This window comes from Vidua chalybeata, chromosome 2, assembly GCF_026979565.1.
Source record: "Vidua chalybeata isolate OUT-0048 chromosome 2, bVidCha1 merged haplotype, whole genome shotgun sequence".
Taxonomy (NCBI): domain Eukaryota; kingdom Metazoa; phylum Chordata; class Aves; order Passeriformes; family Viduidae; genus Vidua; species Vidua chalybeata.
Genome location: NC_071531.1, coordinates 48,902,326 through 48,917,669, shown reverse-complemented (window position 1 = coordinate 48,917,669; position 15,344 = coordinate 48,902,326). Strand labels below are relative to the sequence as shown.

General features: G+C 35.6%; 1 protein-coding gene across 18 annotated transcripts in view; it reads right to left on the bottom strand.

Annotated features, from left to right (window-relative positions):
* The window catches only part of MYCBP2 (MYC binding protein 2), a 175,355-nt gene that overhangs the window by 104,943 nt on the left and 55,068 nt on the right, over positions 1-15,344 (bottom strand). For 16 of the 18 annotated variants that reach the window (XM_053936636.1, XM_053936620.1, XM_053936621.1 and 13 more), the window contains 2 exons: positions 8,196-8,303; positions 223-342 (listed from right to left, as the gene is read on the bottom strand). In XM_053936636.1, the coding sequence (XP_053792611.1) occupies positions 223-342; positions 8,196-8,303 (228 nt within the window). Of the gene's footprint in view, positions 1-222; positions 343-8,195; positions 8,304-15,344 lie in introns of those variants that run through there. The other 2 variants (XM_053936627.1, XM_053936638.1) reach the window with 2 other exon arrangements.

Genomic DNA, 15,344 nt, shown 5'->3' with positions numbered 1-15,344 from the left:
AGTGGTCACAGAAGCCTGACAGAGTTCAGGAAGCATTTGGACAATGCTCTTAGGCACATGGTGTGATTCTTTGCGATTTGACAAAATGACCCTGCCATGTTTTCAACTTTAAGCACTCCTGCATACATCCATTTTAAAAATTGAACACAAAGCAGTGAAGACACATATGACAACCTTAAAAAAAATCTCTATTATAATTAACATTGATTTATTTGTTTTTACCTGAATGGTGAAATCCACAACTGACTTGTACAGCTCGCAGCTCACAGTCAAAGCGGACAGCTCCTGGTGGATACGTTGTGATTTTGCTGGCATCCTTCTCACCTCTTTCTCCACTTCCATCTATAAACAAAACTTACCATTAAGTACTATGCATTCTAATAAAGTTATATTAGAAGAATGAATAGAATAAGAACAGTAAATAACTCCCCACTCCACCACTTTTAAGGTAGAAGAGAGAACTCACAGAGTAGTAGAAGAGCTCAAAATGTGGCATCAAAGCAGATGTGGAAGATGACAGAAACTCTATTTTGAAATAATGTTCTATAAAGGTACACATTGGAAAATATCCTCTAAAGTAGAAGCTTCCCAAGGAGCAGACAAAAAGAACCACCGAAACAGAAAATTCAAACTTCATAAGCTTTGCTTAAAAGCCATCACTTTCACTCTTCAGTAAGGTAGCACTAGCAAGTAGGCAACACTGCAGTTAACCTCAACAAGGCATAACCTAGTCTACCTTTTCCAGTTACTACTCATTAAGGACTTTACTTGCCTCCAATTCAGCCACAGAGCCCATGTTTTAAGTAGCTGACAATTACTTACACAGCTCATTTCTAACAATGCAGACAGCTCACCAAAAGCATGTCTGTTTCCTGTCTGCTTCCATGCACTTTTAGACAACATTTCTATGATTTCCTTTAGTAAGCGTGTATGTGTTTAGTAAATATGAAATGCATTATTGATTCCTAAATTCAAACTGCCTTCACATTGAACAAAAGCAAAGAAGTGCAATGTGTTATTCCTAAATTTCTTGCAAGCTACCATCTTTTCCAGAACTTAGAATGTTTCCATCATCTATTAAACTTTAGTCACTCTGTATCTAGCATAGAGGAATGACAGAAATAGATAAAGCGAGAAATAACTGCACATAGAAGACTGCACACTCTCTCTGTGCTAAGTCTGAATACTGATCTATTTACAAAACTGATACAGGGAAACAAGTTGCCTCTCAAAGAATTCAAGGTATTGTTAATTTAGACCTATACTTATAATTTCAACATGTTTTCCTGAATAATCATCAGTGGAAGTGTGAACTTCAAGACTTCATTATTCCCTCTGTGAAGCATTGTAATTACAGACTTAGAAAATTTTTGAAATATAATTCTACTTTTCTACATATTGCTCAAATTTTTCTTTTTATTGCAGAGAAATTGCTGATACAGTAAAGTCATTTCACACTTTTATTATATTGCAGTTTTTAAAAATCTTACTGTTCTAAGAATAAAGCTATTTTCTACTGATGACTTGAGTATAGAAATTGCATGAATCTGTATGTAGTTCACATCTGTAAAGAACAGTGTGTATAGGTACTAATGGTTTAGAAGAATTAGGCTTAAAAGCATAGGTAAAGGATCCCTTTGAAACATGCACTACATGCTGGATACGTGTGAAATGGAGACGTGGTTAAAAGAACTTGTCTCTCAGAATTGCCATAGCATTTTTAAGGTTTTGTACTACCAGACTACACACAAATTAGAAGTGTTTCTGAAGGTCTGTGTGCAGCTTTTTTTTTTGGTATTGGTAACAAAAGCAAATATAAGGAGATAGAATTATCGTTGAACAACAACCCACTCAAAATTACAGTTTTCCTCTTAGTCCTGTAGTTCTGCCTTAAGCAGCTCGAAGTATTTTAGTCAAGTTTTAATAACTTCTCAAATTTTTTATGCTTTGAACTTTTTATGCCTACTTTTGCATTGAACTCTATGTGCCAAAGTAATCAGGAGGTGTTTCTAGCAGCTGATACTGCCACCAAAATTATTTATTCAGCAAGCAGTCTGCTTACTGCTTCCCAATTTCATACAAGTTTTTCAGACAGGAGCAGAAAAGCAGCTGAGTATTCTGGAAGTCTGCCTATGGCCCCTGTATCTCCTCCTCCCTCAGACACTGCTGAATAATGAAAAATATGAGCTCTCTCACTGTGTAAATGCACTTGAATAATCATCTGTGAGAAATACACATGTCCAGTAAGAATGTGTCCTGGCTGCATACACTTCCAATGAAACACACTGGGCATACAGCAACCACATCACCTGTGCAGTCACATGAGCAAATTGCAACAGTGGGTGTCTTCTGGTCATGTAACAGCAGTGTTTCAAGTGATCTGCAGAAACTTAGAGGCACATGTGCATGTCTGCATCACTGTAAGAAAAACACCCTGCTCTAAAGGGCTTAAAAACCACTAATAAAAAGTTGGGGATTCCTGTTTTCTCAGCTGATAAATGTGATACTACCATTAAATAAAACCTGATTCTAGATATAGCCCCATTTTCTCCAAAGTTGTAAATGAAAGCATAACACAGTACTTCCCTTGAGGAAATACTAAATATTAGTGTGCAAGATGAAGAGACAAGTACCTTCACAAGTTCTGCTATTACGTATCTGAGAAATAAGTTTATTTTGAAGGATAACGTTTCACAAAGTTGGTGTTTTCAATTTCCAAAGCTAATTTCTCTAAGGATCTAAGAATGCAGGAATAGAATCAACTGTCTTTCATACATATCTTACTTTGCTCAAGTGTGAAATTTTTTAACTGAAAATGGAATTCCTGTCAGCCTTCTTTGCATGGTTAGTCTCAAGAGTTTTGAATTGTTTGGATCTTCAGAACTTCATAAGCACTTGATAATTTATGTCTGGTTAAGTACAAAACCTTTGCAACTAAAACAGCTAGACTTGTTTAAGAAAAAAAATGTCTTTTGATCAAAATACACAAAGCCAAATAGAGTATCACTATATCATTGCTTACTTTTAAAGCAATATTTTTGGACTACAGTGTTTACCTGCTACTCCATTACATGGCCGATATATCTAGATATATCATATATATCATATTTTTCGAGCAGCATTGGCTAGGAGAAGTTACACTTAGAAATAAGGCTGCAAATAAATTGGGTCATCCTCTTTCCTTCCATTACTTTCGAGCAGTCAAAGTTTTTTTAAAAAATGTGAGTCAAAAGTGACTGAAAGCTTATTTGCATGTCTCAGGGAACATCTGTAAATAGGGAGGTACACATTTGTTTTCCTTCAAGCAATTGTGCACTTTTTCATTTCATTAAAAGTAATATCAAAATAACTGTTCCTGAAAGGGAAGCATAAAAAGCCTACTGAAGCAGAGACTCTTCTTGTTGGATGCATTGGAACCTTTAAGCAGAGCAAGATAGTACCTCCAGTGTTATCCAAATGGAGTACCACTGAACAGCACCTTTGACTTCATCTGTCTGAGAGAGAAGAAAACTCCAAGGAAAAGTACTTTCTGCTCTCAATATAGAGGGATGTGCTCCATGAACAACTTCACAATGATGGGTTTTCATCTCCAATATCTCAAAGTTGGGGAAGGAAAAAGAGAGAACTGCAAATACAACCAACCAATCCCCACTACCATTCAGAAAATTCTTAACTTCTGAAGACAATTTTCCTCCTCCATTAAATGTGCTTAGAAGTTCTCTTGGCTCATATTGCTGCCACAAAAACCACTGCTTTCCAGGAACAAAGGAAAAGCTCATTCAGTCCCAATAGCAAGTGAAATAATGAGCTTTAAATGAGACTTCTTCTGGCAAAAAACCCAAACCCAGCATCGTTACAGAAAGATATGGTGGACCCTTGCTTGGCCCAGACCAGAGGAAAAGCATTTTGTTAGTGTTCTCCAACAGCAATATGGTGGTGGTATTCCATTTCTCTCTTACCACCCATCTTTGGAGGAGAGAAAAAGCACTTCTAAAGATGTTCAATACCCCACAGATGAAAAGTATTAATGGAATATGACTGCATATTAAAAATTCTTACATTAACTGTCTCTTCAGTCCATGTCACATGCCAACAAATCTTGGATCTGTTCAGTAGCAATTACCCAAATAAAGCATATTGGTCAAGTTACTGGTTAGTCTCTGTGATGTCCAACCCTCACAGAATGTCCTGAGTGCCGTAATTTACAGATTTTACATACAACATGACTTGAACTTATCAGCCTGTGCCTGCATCTTCTTAGCTGTCTACCCCAGGCTGCAGCTGAATCTTCTGTAACCAATTTCATAGCTACAGTGCAGGGGGAAAAGGAATATACTCCAGTTGTGAAAATCATCCATCCTATGACAAAATATAAGTCTGTTGGATTCTTTAAAGGTTGCTAGAGAGCTTACTCGAGCTTATTGGTGAAACACAATATGCAGAGTCACAAGTGCAAAACATGTAGAATAAAGTGATAATAAACTCACATTCTAATTATAAACTCAGATGTAGGTTTTTCATTGTCAGCTGTTTCGCTTCAATGAATGCTTCAAACTATTCTGCCCTTCATATGGTATCTTAGACGGCCAAGAAGTTAAAAAGTAAATTCCAAGTAAGTTTTCTTGAACATCTAGTAATTTTGTCTTGGTATTTGCAAAATGGTTGAACTATATCTTGTTCCATCCATGCAGGTTCAGTTTCATCTAGTCTTAATTGCTTTGAGAGTATTTGTTTCATATTCCTTAGAACATTTACCACTACTTCCAAATACAGGAAAAAGGTGGCATTCAAACTGCTGAATCTTAGCTGAGTCAAGAAACTTACTTTTTATTTCTACTCAGTTCATTTCTGCAGTTGAGAAAATTTCACAGACTTTCATTAATCCTTTTGATGCCTTAGGTTTTAATTTTCATATTTTCCAGATTCTGTACTGCATTAGTATATAACTCTGAACTTCATATTAAGTGTTAACAACTTCTCTTCACAGTTCAGTTAGACAAAACAATCCTTTTCCAGCCTGAGAACCAAGGACACCATTGCATCTTCTGACCCAAAACGTATATACAGGAGCCAACTGAGGAGAGTAATCTGGGAGGATGGGACTTCATGACCTGAAGCTGTAACTGGACAATTAACCCCAATACGGAAATGGACCAAAACATAAAAGTTGTGACTGGTCATCCATCTTGCGTCTATCTTGGGTCCATCTTGGGCGAAGCCACGGCTGTGCTCTTGTGCTGCCCAAGGCGTATCCTTTGAAGGCCTTTTCAATAAACATCTACTTTATTCCTTTAACACTGTCTAGCCTCTGTTCTAGGTATCATCTCTAGGCATCACTTTTTACTCAGATGCACAGTTAGGGGAATCCACAGGGATTGGAGATGTAGACTGGAAACTCACTGCCTCATTACAGAATAAGGATGAAGCACAAGCTCATTTTTCTTCTTAGTGCCAAACTACTCCATGAATACCAAAAATGTCATACCTAATCCCTTCTATTAAAAATTGTGAAAGACACAGAATACAGGAAGGATATGCTTAATTATGCAGTTTTTTGCAGTAACAATGATCTTGATACGCAGACCCTATAAATATGAAGAGACTAAATGACAATGGCAAGATTTCTAAAAAACCTGCTGTTTCAATGAAACTGAAGGAGCTTTCAACTGGACAACCAAATAGACAAATTCCACAAGTGACAGACATGCAGATTATTATGAAAAAATTCTTCACTCTGAGGGTGATGAAGCACTGCAACATGCTGTCCAGACAAATCGAAGATGCCCCTCCCCCAGAAGTATTCTAGGCCAAGCTGGATGGGGCTTTGAGCAATCTGATCTAATGCAAGGTGTCCCTGTCCATGTCAAGGGGGGTGGGACTGGATGATCTTTAAGGTCCCTTCCAATCCAAACTATTCCATGACTCCATGGTTTGACAATATGTACAAGTACATATCAAATACACTTCTTATATTAGACAATAATTGTCTGAAGAAGTCCTAAGGAAGCTGTCCACATTCCATTTTAAATATCATTATCAAGGTAAGTTCTGCAGCTGCAAGCAGAGAAGTGGCAACCAGCAAGTTTAGTACTGGCCTTACCAGTACTACCAGCCGAACTAAACATTTTTTGCCAAAGATCTTGAAGGTCTGGTTGCTGTGAAGAAGACTACTATAGCAGAAACATCTGAAAAAAGTAGGACAGTTGGGAAAGCATTATGTTAAAAAATAAAATAACTTGCTATTTCAATGTGATAATGTCCTTTTATCTCTGCTCTATTATTGCTCTTACATTCTTCCTCAAGAAGAGAGGCATGCCTTCTAAGATAAAAAAATATACATTATCTTTTTCATAATTCTCACCTTGCCTGTTACTTGGATAACAACCCACTTCACCAGTTTTCCTTTTTCCCTTGGAATCTCTTTGAGAAGTTAAGGGGTATTTCTAGTTCCTAGTTAAATTTATGGCTGTCTTTTGAAAGGCAGTCTTCTGAGGCAGAGAAGGGTTTAAAAGTTTACCTGAAAACCTCCTTATCTGTTTACCATAAGACACAAAGAATTAAAATAAACTGAGTATTTCCTTCCATATAGCCTTCCTTAAAGAAGAAGAAATGTTCAGTTCTATAGGGCACATCTGACCAAAGTCTTCCAGCACAACACAGACCTTTATACTGTTCTTACGACTCCAAGAGACAACATACGCCTCAAACTGACACTAATGAATACACCTCTTTTAAGGACATACTTGATCTGAAATGAGTTCCAACGACTAACACGTGCCAAAAAAGCACAGATGTAGGCAGGACAAGCATATTTCTTTATGCTTTTGCCTGTGGAGTCAAGGGTTTGCAGAACAACTAGCAGTAGTATCCAGCTCAAGAATAATGGCTACCAGCAAATTGTCACTCATGTAACAGCACTTGAATTCAGTATGTTCTCTTTCAGCAGGCAATCTCTCCAGTGAGATTATGATAGATTATTCTACTAAATCTATCAAGACTTAAAGCTCAGATAATATGCCTTCCAAAAAGACTGAATGTTATGCAGATTCAAAGTATCAGATTTTGCTTTCATTTCTGTAAAGTAAACCTAAGATGATTTCACGATCCAGTATGTTCGTAATTCAGTAAGCCCATCACCTCCACACACTGAAACTTTATCCTGTAAGGCTTCAAACTGATACACAGTTTGTTTGCATACATGCCAAATACAATCAGTAACTTCCACTAATTCAACTGAAATGCCATACTAACTCTCTTAGTAATTAGCTATTCTTTAGAAAAGAGTTGAAGCATTCTGGGTTCACCACTTTTAGGAACTTCATACTTACTTTGACCAGGTCTGTAACCTCCATTTTACATATGTATCTTCTATATATAAATAATGTATGTACAGACACATCAATACACAGATATATACAAACTATGATCAGATTTGAGACAGCTCAACTTCAGTAAGTTCAGTTAATAATACACTACCACTTTCTAAGAAACATGTAAGTCATTTATATCTGAAAAAATGACACACTTAGAAACTGAAGATATAATGAATTGGCTTGCCAGACATACAAAAATGTCTGAAATATCAAGACACCTCCATACCTGTACTCTATACAAAACATTTAGTTCAAGAACATTGCAGAGAAAAAGGTGTATTTTGATTTGTATTCTCCCCATTCAAAGTTAGCAAAAAGTAATGTTTACACTATTTCAAATATTTCACTCCTAAAAAGGGCTTGTTGAACGATAATACACCTATGAAAAGGTTTATGCCAGAATTATCAAGCCTGGAACTGATACGTTTAAGTAAACACTCCAAAGGACACAACGGACAAAAAACACAAATGCAGTGCAACTGTCTTGAACCACTAACATGTAAAGTTTCCTACAGTAAAAATAAAGAACTTCAAGAATGAGACAGCATTAGAAATGAGAGAAGACACACAGAAAGGCAGTGCGTATTTCACGAAAAAAAAGGAAAGAAAAACAAAGGTGATGTGGACTAATGAACATTTACACTTCTAAAGAAAGGTCAACATTTAAATGTGTTTTCTTTCTCCTCAGGTAACAAGATACTAACAGGAAGCAAAGGCAGAACTCATTCTGTGCAGTTCTTGAAAAGACAGATGCAGCATCTGGAAGAAGTGACTGGGAGGCTGGGCTTATTTCCACCCTAGTCAATAAGGAAGACCAAATACCTTTGTGCTTGTCCCGTTTATGCTTTAGCGGTGCTGGAGAGAGTCTGATTCTGGCTAGAGCCTGTTCTCGATGGTTCATAAAAATAGGACCAGGAATTACAAGGGGGCCTGAGGAGAAACATTTTGCACATGCATAGGAAAGCTCACAAAATGGAAACAGTATGTTAAACAAAATTCAAATTAAAAGCAATGAAAAAACAAAAAGAATAATAGTTATAATCTTGTTTTCTTAAATTCAAAAGACCTTAAAATACAAGAAAGTTGCCATTTCTTGATAACTTATGTGAAAAACCAATAAATATTCCATAGTGATAGTTTTACCTGAATTTCTATGTAAGCAACTGTACAATGGAAATATAACATACTCACACTAGAGTAAAATTTGACAGCAAATACCTATTATTGCCTTTAAAAGACAAAAAGAATAATTATCATGGCTTAAATCCTACAATACAACAGTCAAAATACTGATTTGGAACAAGATAATACAAATGCTAAATTTAAAAACCACCACCATAAACTTGTTTGCAATTACTACACTTAAGATGCAGAGTTACAACTTTTAAAGAAAAAGTGCCATGTTTCATGAAGAAAGTTATTCAAATCATATGACTCTTTTCTTATCTACTTAGTAACTTTGAAATCCATTTATTTTGAAAATATTTTTCAATCTATTTAAAGGTCTTCAAGAAAAGATTTAATTTAAAGAAAGCAATGATACATGCATTTAAACTTTTTTTCAGACTGCTTTTCCTTTTTAAAAATCTAGACTTAGGCAGTGAGGTACTATGTGTAATTGAGGCTGAGTGTAAGCAGGCCATGGACAAGGAATTTGTTTCTTAAATCTGTATTTCTCCTGTTTTATAGGTTAAGCATGTCATCAAGAATTTTTTGGACACTTCTTGTCCATTCAGAAGTCTCACATTCAATGGAAACCACGAATCAGAAGCAACTTTTTCTGCCAGGTGACATTCAGTTCCACAGGTTCTCAAATCCAGCCCCTCCATGAAAAGTAAACAAAAGCACCCCAAACCAGGCTGTTGTGTTATAAACCACTCATGCAAAACATAGAATAAAAAGATTCCTCCTTTTTCTGCAAATTCATTGATACGCCCATTCCTTAGTTGAACTTTATTAAGAAGACAGTATAGGTTAACTTTTAATAAATGCCCATTGCCTCAGTTTTTTTGCTGTCAACTTTATACCATCACCTCCTTCACTAATACTAAACAGCATGGATAAACATTTAAACAGAAGTTCGGCCAAAACTATATAGCTTTAGAACCTTCAGATGAAGAAATTTTCTTCATACAGAGAAGCTCCCAAATTTTAGTCTTCACTTAAAAAACAAAATGAAAAATGTTTTAAAAATACACTGCTGTCTAGCTTAGAGGTTCATACATGTGTTAGATAATATAATGGCCCAAAACTTCCTAAGTGATGTTTCTTTCGGTACACAGCATAGAATTATTATTTTTGGTCTACTGTATTTATCTGGACTCTATTCCAGAATAGATCCTCTTGCTAATTTCAGAGATCCTTCTCCTAATCAAGGATCATAACTTGCTTTTGATTTACCTTCATCTTGCAGATTCTTCCTTCAACTGTCTTGCTGTTGTGCTCCCCCTTTTCAGTCTCCTCTGAATCAAACTTCCATTTAATAGATACATTTTTGGTAAACACTACTTTCTGCCAAACCACATGCTATGTTTAATATTCTACTTTCCAGAGTTTTGACTTACACAAAAAATTACACCACATTTTGCTTCTTACCAAGTGAGGCGATATAGTGAGGAGTATCCTGAGGCACACCAAGAAAAGGCAAAGGGGCGAAGAGATTATTGACAAGCAGATTATGAAAGCTAAAAATGTCTGAAGGACAAATGATACAGAGGAAAGGTGAATGAAGAACATGAGAAAATAAGGCAAAAGTAGTGGGACTTACTTACTGCAAAGTTTCTAATGAAATTACAATCTGAAGAAATAGAGAATGGACAGGACAACATGACACAAGTGAAAGATTAGCAAAGTTGCAAAGACAGGTGCAAGGACTGCAAAGAGTGTGGCTTGAAGAGTGTAGATCTAAAATATTTGTGGGTGGCTGAATGATCTCTAGATAACTTAGGCAAACATTCTGAAGTTCCAAAACACACTTGCACAACAAACAGTGCAGGAACAAGATACAGCCCTGAAGGCAGCCTTTGGCATTTTAGTGCTAAGAGCAAAGATAACAAAAGAGAATTTCAGGAGGACAGAAGTAAGTGCAGTAGGGTGAGCAAAAGAACTACAAGAGATTTGTAAGACAGAGGATGTTTAGTAAGTATAAGAGGCTCTCAGCTGCAGCATGGCACTAGTACTCAGCTGCCAATAGTTTCCAAGCTACTTATCTGAATCACACTCTCCTGGTCAACATGACAATTCTGTGACAATCTAACCTTCTGACCAATGCAGGATTTATCCTTGCTTCTGGATATTCTTACACACTCTACATTCACCACTGTGTAAAGAACATGAATCCAAAATAAACTCAAATGCAATAGATGGCCATTTCATAGTAATTTGTACCCAAATCCATGCAACACGTTTGTTATCTTCTTTGGCTTTTTGTGCATGCTAAATCTGCAAAATGATCATAATAGAATAGGAAACTACAAAAATGAAATAGAAATCTACATTTTAATTGCATTGTGATGTCTGCCTGCCTTGGTCATCTGCTGGCAAGGTGCTAAGTACCTCCCTCTTGCTCCAAAATAACACAGGCAACAAAACAATACAACAATTCATAAAGACTGATTTGCTTTCTGCTTACATCTGAGGTTGCCTGTACAAAGGGAGCGAAGTTAGGTGCTGAGAATATTCTGGTGGAACAATCTAGTCATGCATTAGGTACTTCCTTTCATTTGTTAAAAAATGCCCGCAGAGTTTTATTTTGAAAACTGTATCAGAAGCCTTTAAGATAGATCTGCATGGGGAATAACAATTTATTACTAGTCTCTACTTCAGAAGATCAAGTGACAGAGATAAGCAAAGAGGAGTCACTGGTAGACTACAGAGCTATTTTAAATCAGCTACTGTATGATGCCAAATGACATTCGCTCTCTCCCTTCACAGACTGTTTTTCCATAGCTGAGCTGAGATGCTGAACAGTCCTAGCTGAAATGTCAAGACTAGCTTTTCTTTCTTGGTCTAGACTTTTCAAAATGGACATTGTTTCACAGGGAATTCAAAGCATTAAAAAAATCTATTTAACCACAGAAATAATTTCATTTTCTCCAAACAGAATGTGTTTATTAAATAATGCAGTATACTTCAGAAAAATGTATACAGTTATTTCATCATAAATGCACTTAACGTGCTTTGGCATTCTTGGTCATCTAAGCTTTTAGACAATTATCGAAGTTTAATATTTGATTTTATGTAACACATACTTTGATTTCTTCTAGTACTTCATCCTAAACAAATGCTATTTGGCAAGCTGTGAACACAGGAGACTGAAATCAATCATCTCAAATGCCGACTTCTGCACCAGTGCACTGAACACAGCAGGCTACTTGAAAAAATAGTACATGGTGATACATACATACAGAAAAGTGGTATAAATTCAGGTTGCAGAGCTGAGTCCTAGGTTGGATCATACCCCTCTGTTGTAAAAACCTATTTTTGGCTTCTTGAAAGAGACCAAGCAATTTTTGTGGGGGTGTGTTTTTGTTGTTTTTTTTTTTAGTAATAAAACAGGAAGATAAAACCCTAATATATGAAATGAGTCATCTTAATAGCTCAACAGGTTGAAAATTTTGAAGTATTTAAAAAAATGGAATTAGAGACAAATGGTTCACACCTCAGTTCCACTAGAAGCAGAAAACATTATAGTGAGATAATTTCCCACCTATAAAGCCTTAAATGAAACAAAATTTAATATTCTTATGAGGCAGGGCTAATAATTACGGTGCATGTAAAAAAACCTGTATTTTTCCAACTATGACTAGCAATTTACCATTAAGGCAAAAACATTCATGGAGAATGTCATGTGCAGGCACTAAGGTTAATTGCAGTTTGCTTCTTTTGTTCAAAACACTGAAAATAAGGACAGGATACATATCTCCTCCTGTAGTCTTAAAGCAACATTTAAATTGTAAATCAGGTGTAGAAGAAAAATTAAGGCCTTTTAAAGGGGAAAAAGAGATGCACACTAGCCAACACAAGCATGCAGGGCAATGTGGGAGTAATAAGAGAATGAGATGGAAGTAAGGTTTATGATCATCTTAATTTTGACCCTTTCCTCCTTCTGAATACTTGACTTCATATGTATTGTTAAATAAACATAAAAGATGCATTTCCACATATAAATACGCAAAGTAAATTAAAACAGCAAATATTAACCAGAACTGCGTCATGCTGTCTACTACAAATCTGACTTCTGATACTACAATATAAATATTTTTACTTTAAACATCAGTTTTAATAACAATAATTAGCTCTTTCAGAAAGGAATCACAGACACAAGTGCAATAATATAACTTCATAGAACAATACCTGATGGTCATTAGGGGAAAAAGCCTGCAGCTTTCTATTGAAAGCATTCTTAAAAAGTCATGTGTGAGTTCAATATAATTTCAAGTGAAAATGTAGGGGGTTTTGAGCAGTTTTGTTTTGTTTAAATAACATTGAAACAAAAGTAATCCTGAAAGCATCAAAATAAACGTTTAACTAAAACTATAAAAAGAAGTTGGACAATTATCTAATAAGTAGTATTGCACTTAATATTGGACTTGTACAGATACTTCTGCAGGGTATTTAGGTACATGTTGAGCAATGAACAGACAAACAGATTCCAAGCTCTGAGTGGCCTGTGCAGATGTTAAACAGATTTATATGATACTTAGCCTACCATGGTAAAACTAATCACTGAAGTAACTGAATCAGTTACATTTCAGGAAAATAAAAAACTGCCCAAATCAAGGCAGCTTCAGATTATATTGTCTTAAAACAGAGCAGCTTGGACTAAAATAATCAATTTTTTGTGGGTTCTTTGTTGTTGCAAGTAGCATAGGACTGATGAAAATTAATTTTCCTCTCCTGTAAGGGCATCAAAAGTTAAACCTCACTTAATAACACACCAAATCTGCATCTCAGTAATGATCACCTAGAGGTTTTTACATCATAGGCTGAGAAAATGTAGCAGTAAAATACCAGTGAAGCATGAGACTATTTATTATCGCTATTGATAACTATTTCTGTATTTTTTAGCTTATTAGTTAAATATAGTTTAAAAAGCTATTTTAACATTCTCATCATCTTCTGAAAAAATACCCTGAATTATCCTCAAGTGATAAAGTGAAATCTTTGACTATTCCAACTTCTACTACTTCAAATACCAATCTGAAAAAGTAGAAAGTCTCATGAACAGCTTTCAAGATTACCTTGCTCAGAAAATGCTAGTCTTAGGTTCATTACATTAATTGTGCATGTGGCCCACAGATTTCTGTAATCCATTAAGGCAATTTACTGCCCCCATGATGAAAAAAATAGTTTCACAGGACAGGAAAAATAATTAACCATGTTCTGAACATTCTAACATACAAAACTTCCTCACTGCCACAGAAAATAATGAAGTGCAATTATTTCCATATTCATCTCTCATTACTCTCATCAAGCTCCAAACCAGCTTGAAAAGCAAAAACCACTTCACTATATGGAAAAATCAGCTCCTTCACTTCTCACCAGAAGAACAGTGAAGAGCTGAGACAATTCCATCAATAATTTTGTTGAGATATTATGATTTAGCATAGAAGTTGTGATGAATACAGCTGGCTTTATTTCTCAGAAGGTCATACACCCAATTCAAAAATGTGGAATTGAATTTGAGCCCCCTCTTCACTGCTTGTCACAGTCACTTGTGTGCAGAAAAGAGCAAAGAACTATAATATTATTTTAAATAGTTGATTTCCCAAACAAACACCACTATTAATTATTTTTACCCACTATTAATTTAAAGGATTTATTTTTTTCCGCTAAAGCAGAACTTCTTTCTTGAATACAGCAACATAAATAACTAATTCAAAACATAAAAATTATTAGCTGCTTACAATTCCATCACAAACTATAGTTTGTGCCTCATTTCAACGTAAAAACCAAAGGAATCTTCAGCATAAGCACTTAAAATTTCTGAAGTTACATAGTGTGCTGTTGCTGAGCAGCATGTATACAGGTCCCTTACAACAGTGGCAGGCTACTTGGATCATGTGTGAGAAGTGACAATTGCATGTGACAGTAATTTTGAACCATGTCATTGCTATTGCAGCTATTAACAACAACTACATCTACCCAGAACATTCAAATTCAGGGTTAGCATTTTCAGATAAATGCAAATAAAGATAACCATTCTTATTTTCTTCAATATAAGATACTACAACTGATCTTGAGAAGGAATTAAATGATTGTCACACCTGCAGACATAACTATCACTTTGCTCTTAATTCAAGTGGACCTCAAGAACATATTTTTATATCAGAAGTCACTGTAATAGGACTACATCTGGAGCTTTAGTAAAGAAGCTCAAACAACTAGGCAACTTAAAAATCAGTATAATCCCAGCACTTTTGCTCTTACACCTCTCTCCTAAACTTTATTCCTATTTCAACACATTCAGTGGGCAAATGGGTGAGAGGTTTCTTTGTGATTTTTTATTTGTATGACTGTTTTAGGAATGAAATATTCCTGTATTTTTAAAGCTTTCACAGTCCTCTTGTCTACAAGACATTCAAGATTTACTGAAAATATTTGTATTGAATAAAGGTCACTAATTGGAACTAAAGAGTTGCAGCAACATTCAGTGATGGATTCTATTCTTATACCATCATAAACTATGCACGCTTTGTTTCTTATAAAAGAACAAAAGACACACATTAACATACTGAATAACCCAGAAATCAGAATCCTGTCAAACTAAACACTGTGTATCTTAAAGAAAGGCCTAAAGAGCTGGTCCAGCCTTTAACTGACTAAGCCGTGTTTTCAGAAAATTGAAAGGTCAAAAGTTCTCTTTGAATCTCCAAACAGCTATTTCATTAGCATGGATTTGTTCAGCTACATATGCACAAATACTAGAACTCTTGGGAAAGCTAAGTAACAAGTAACCTGCCAGTTCTT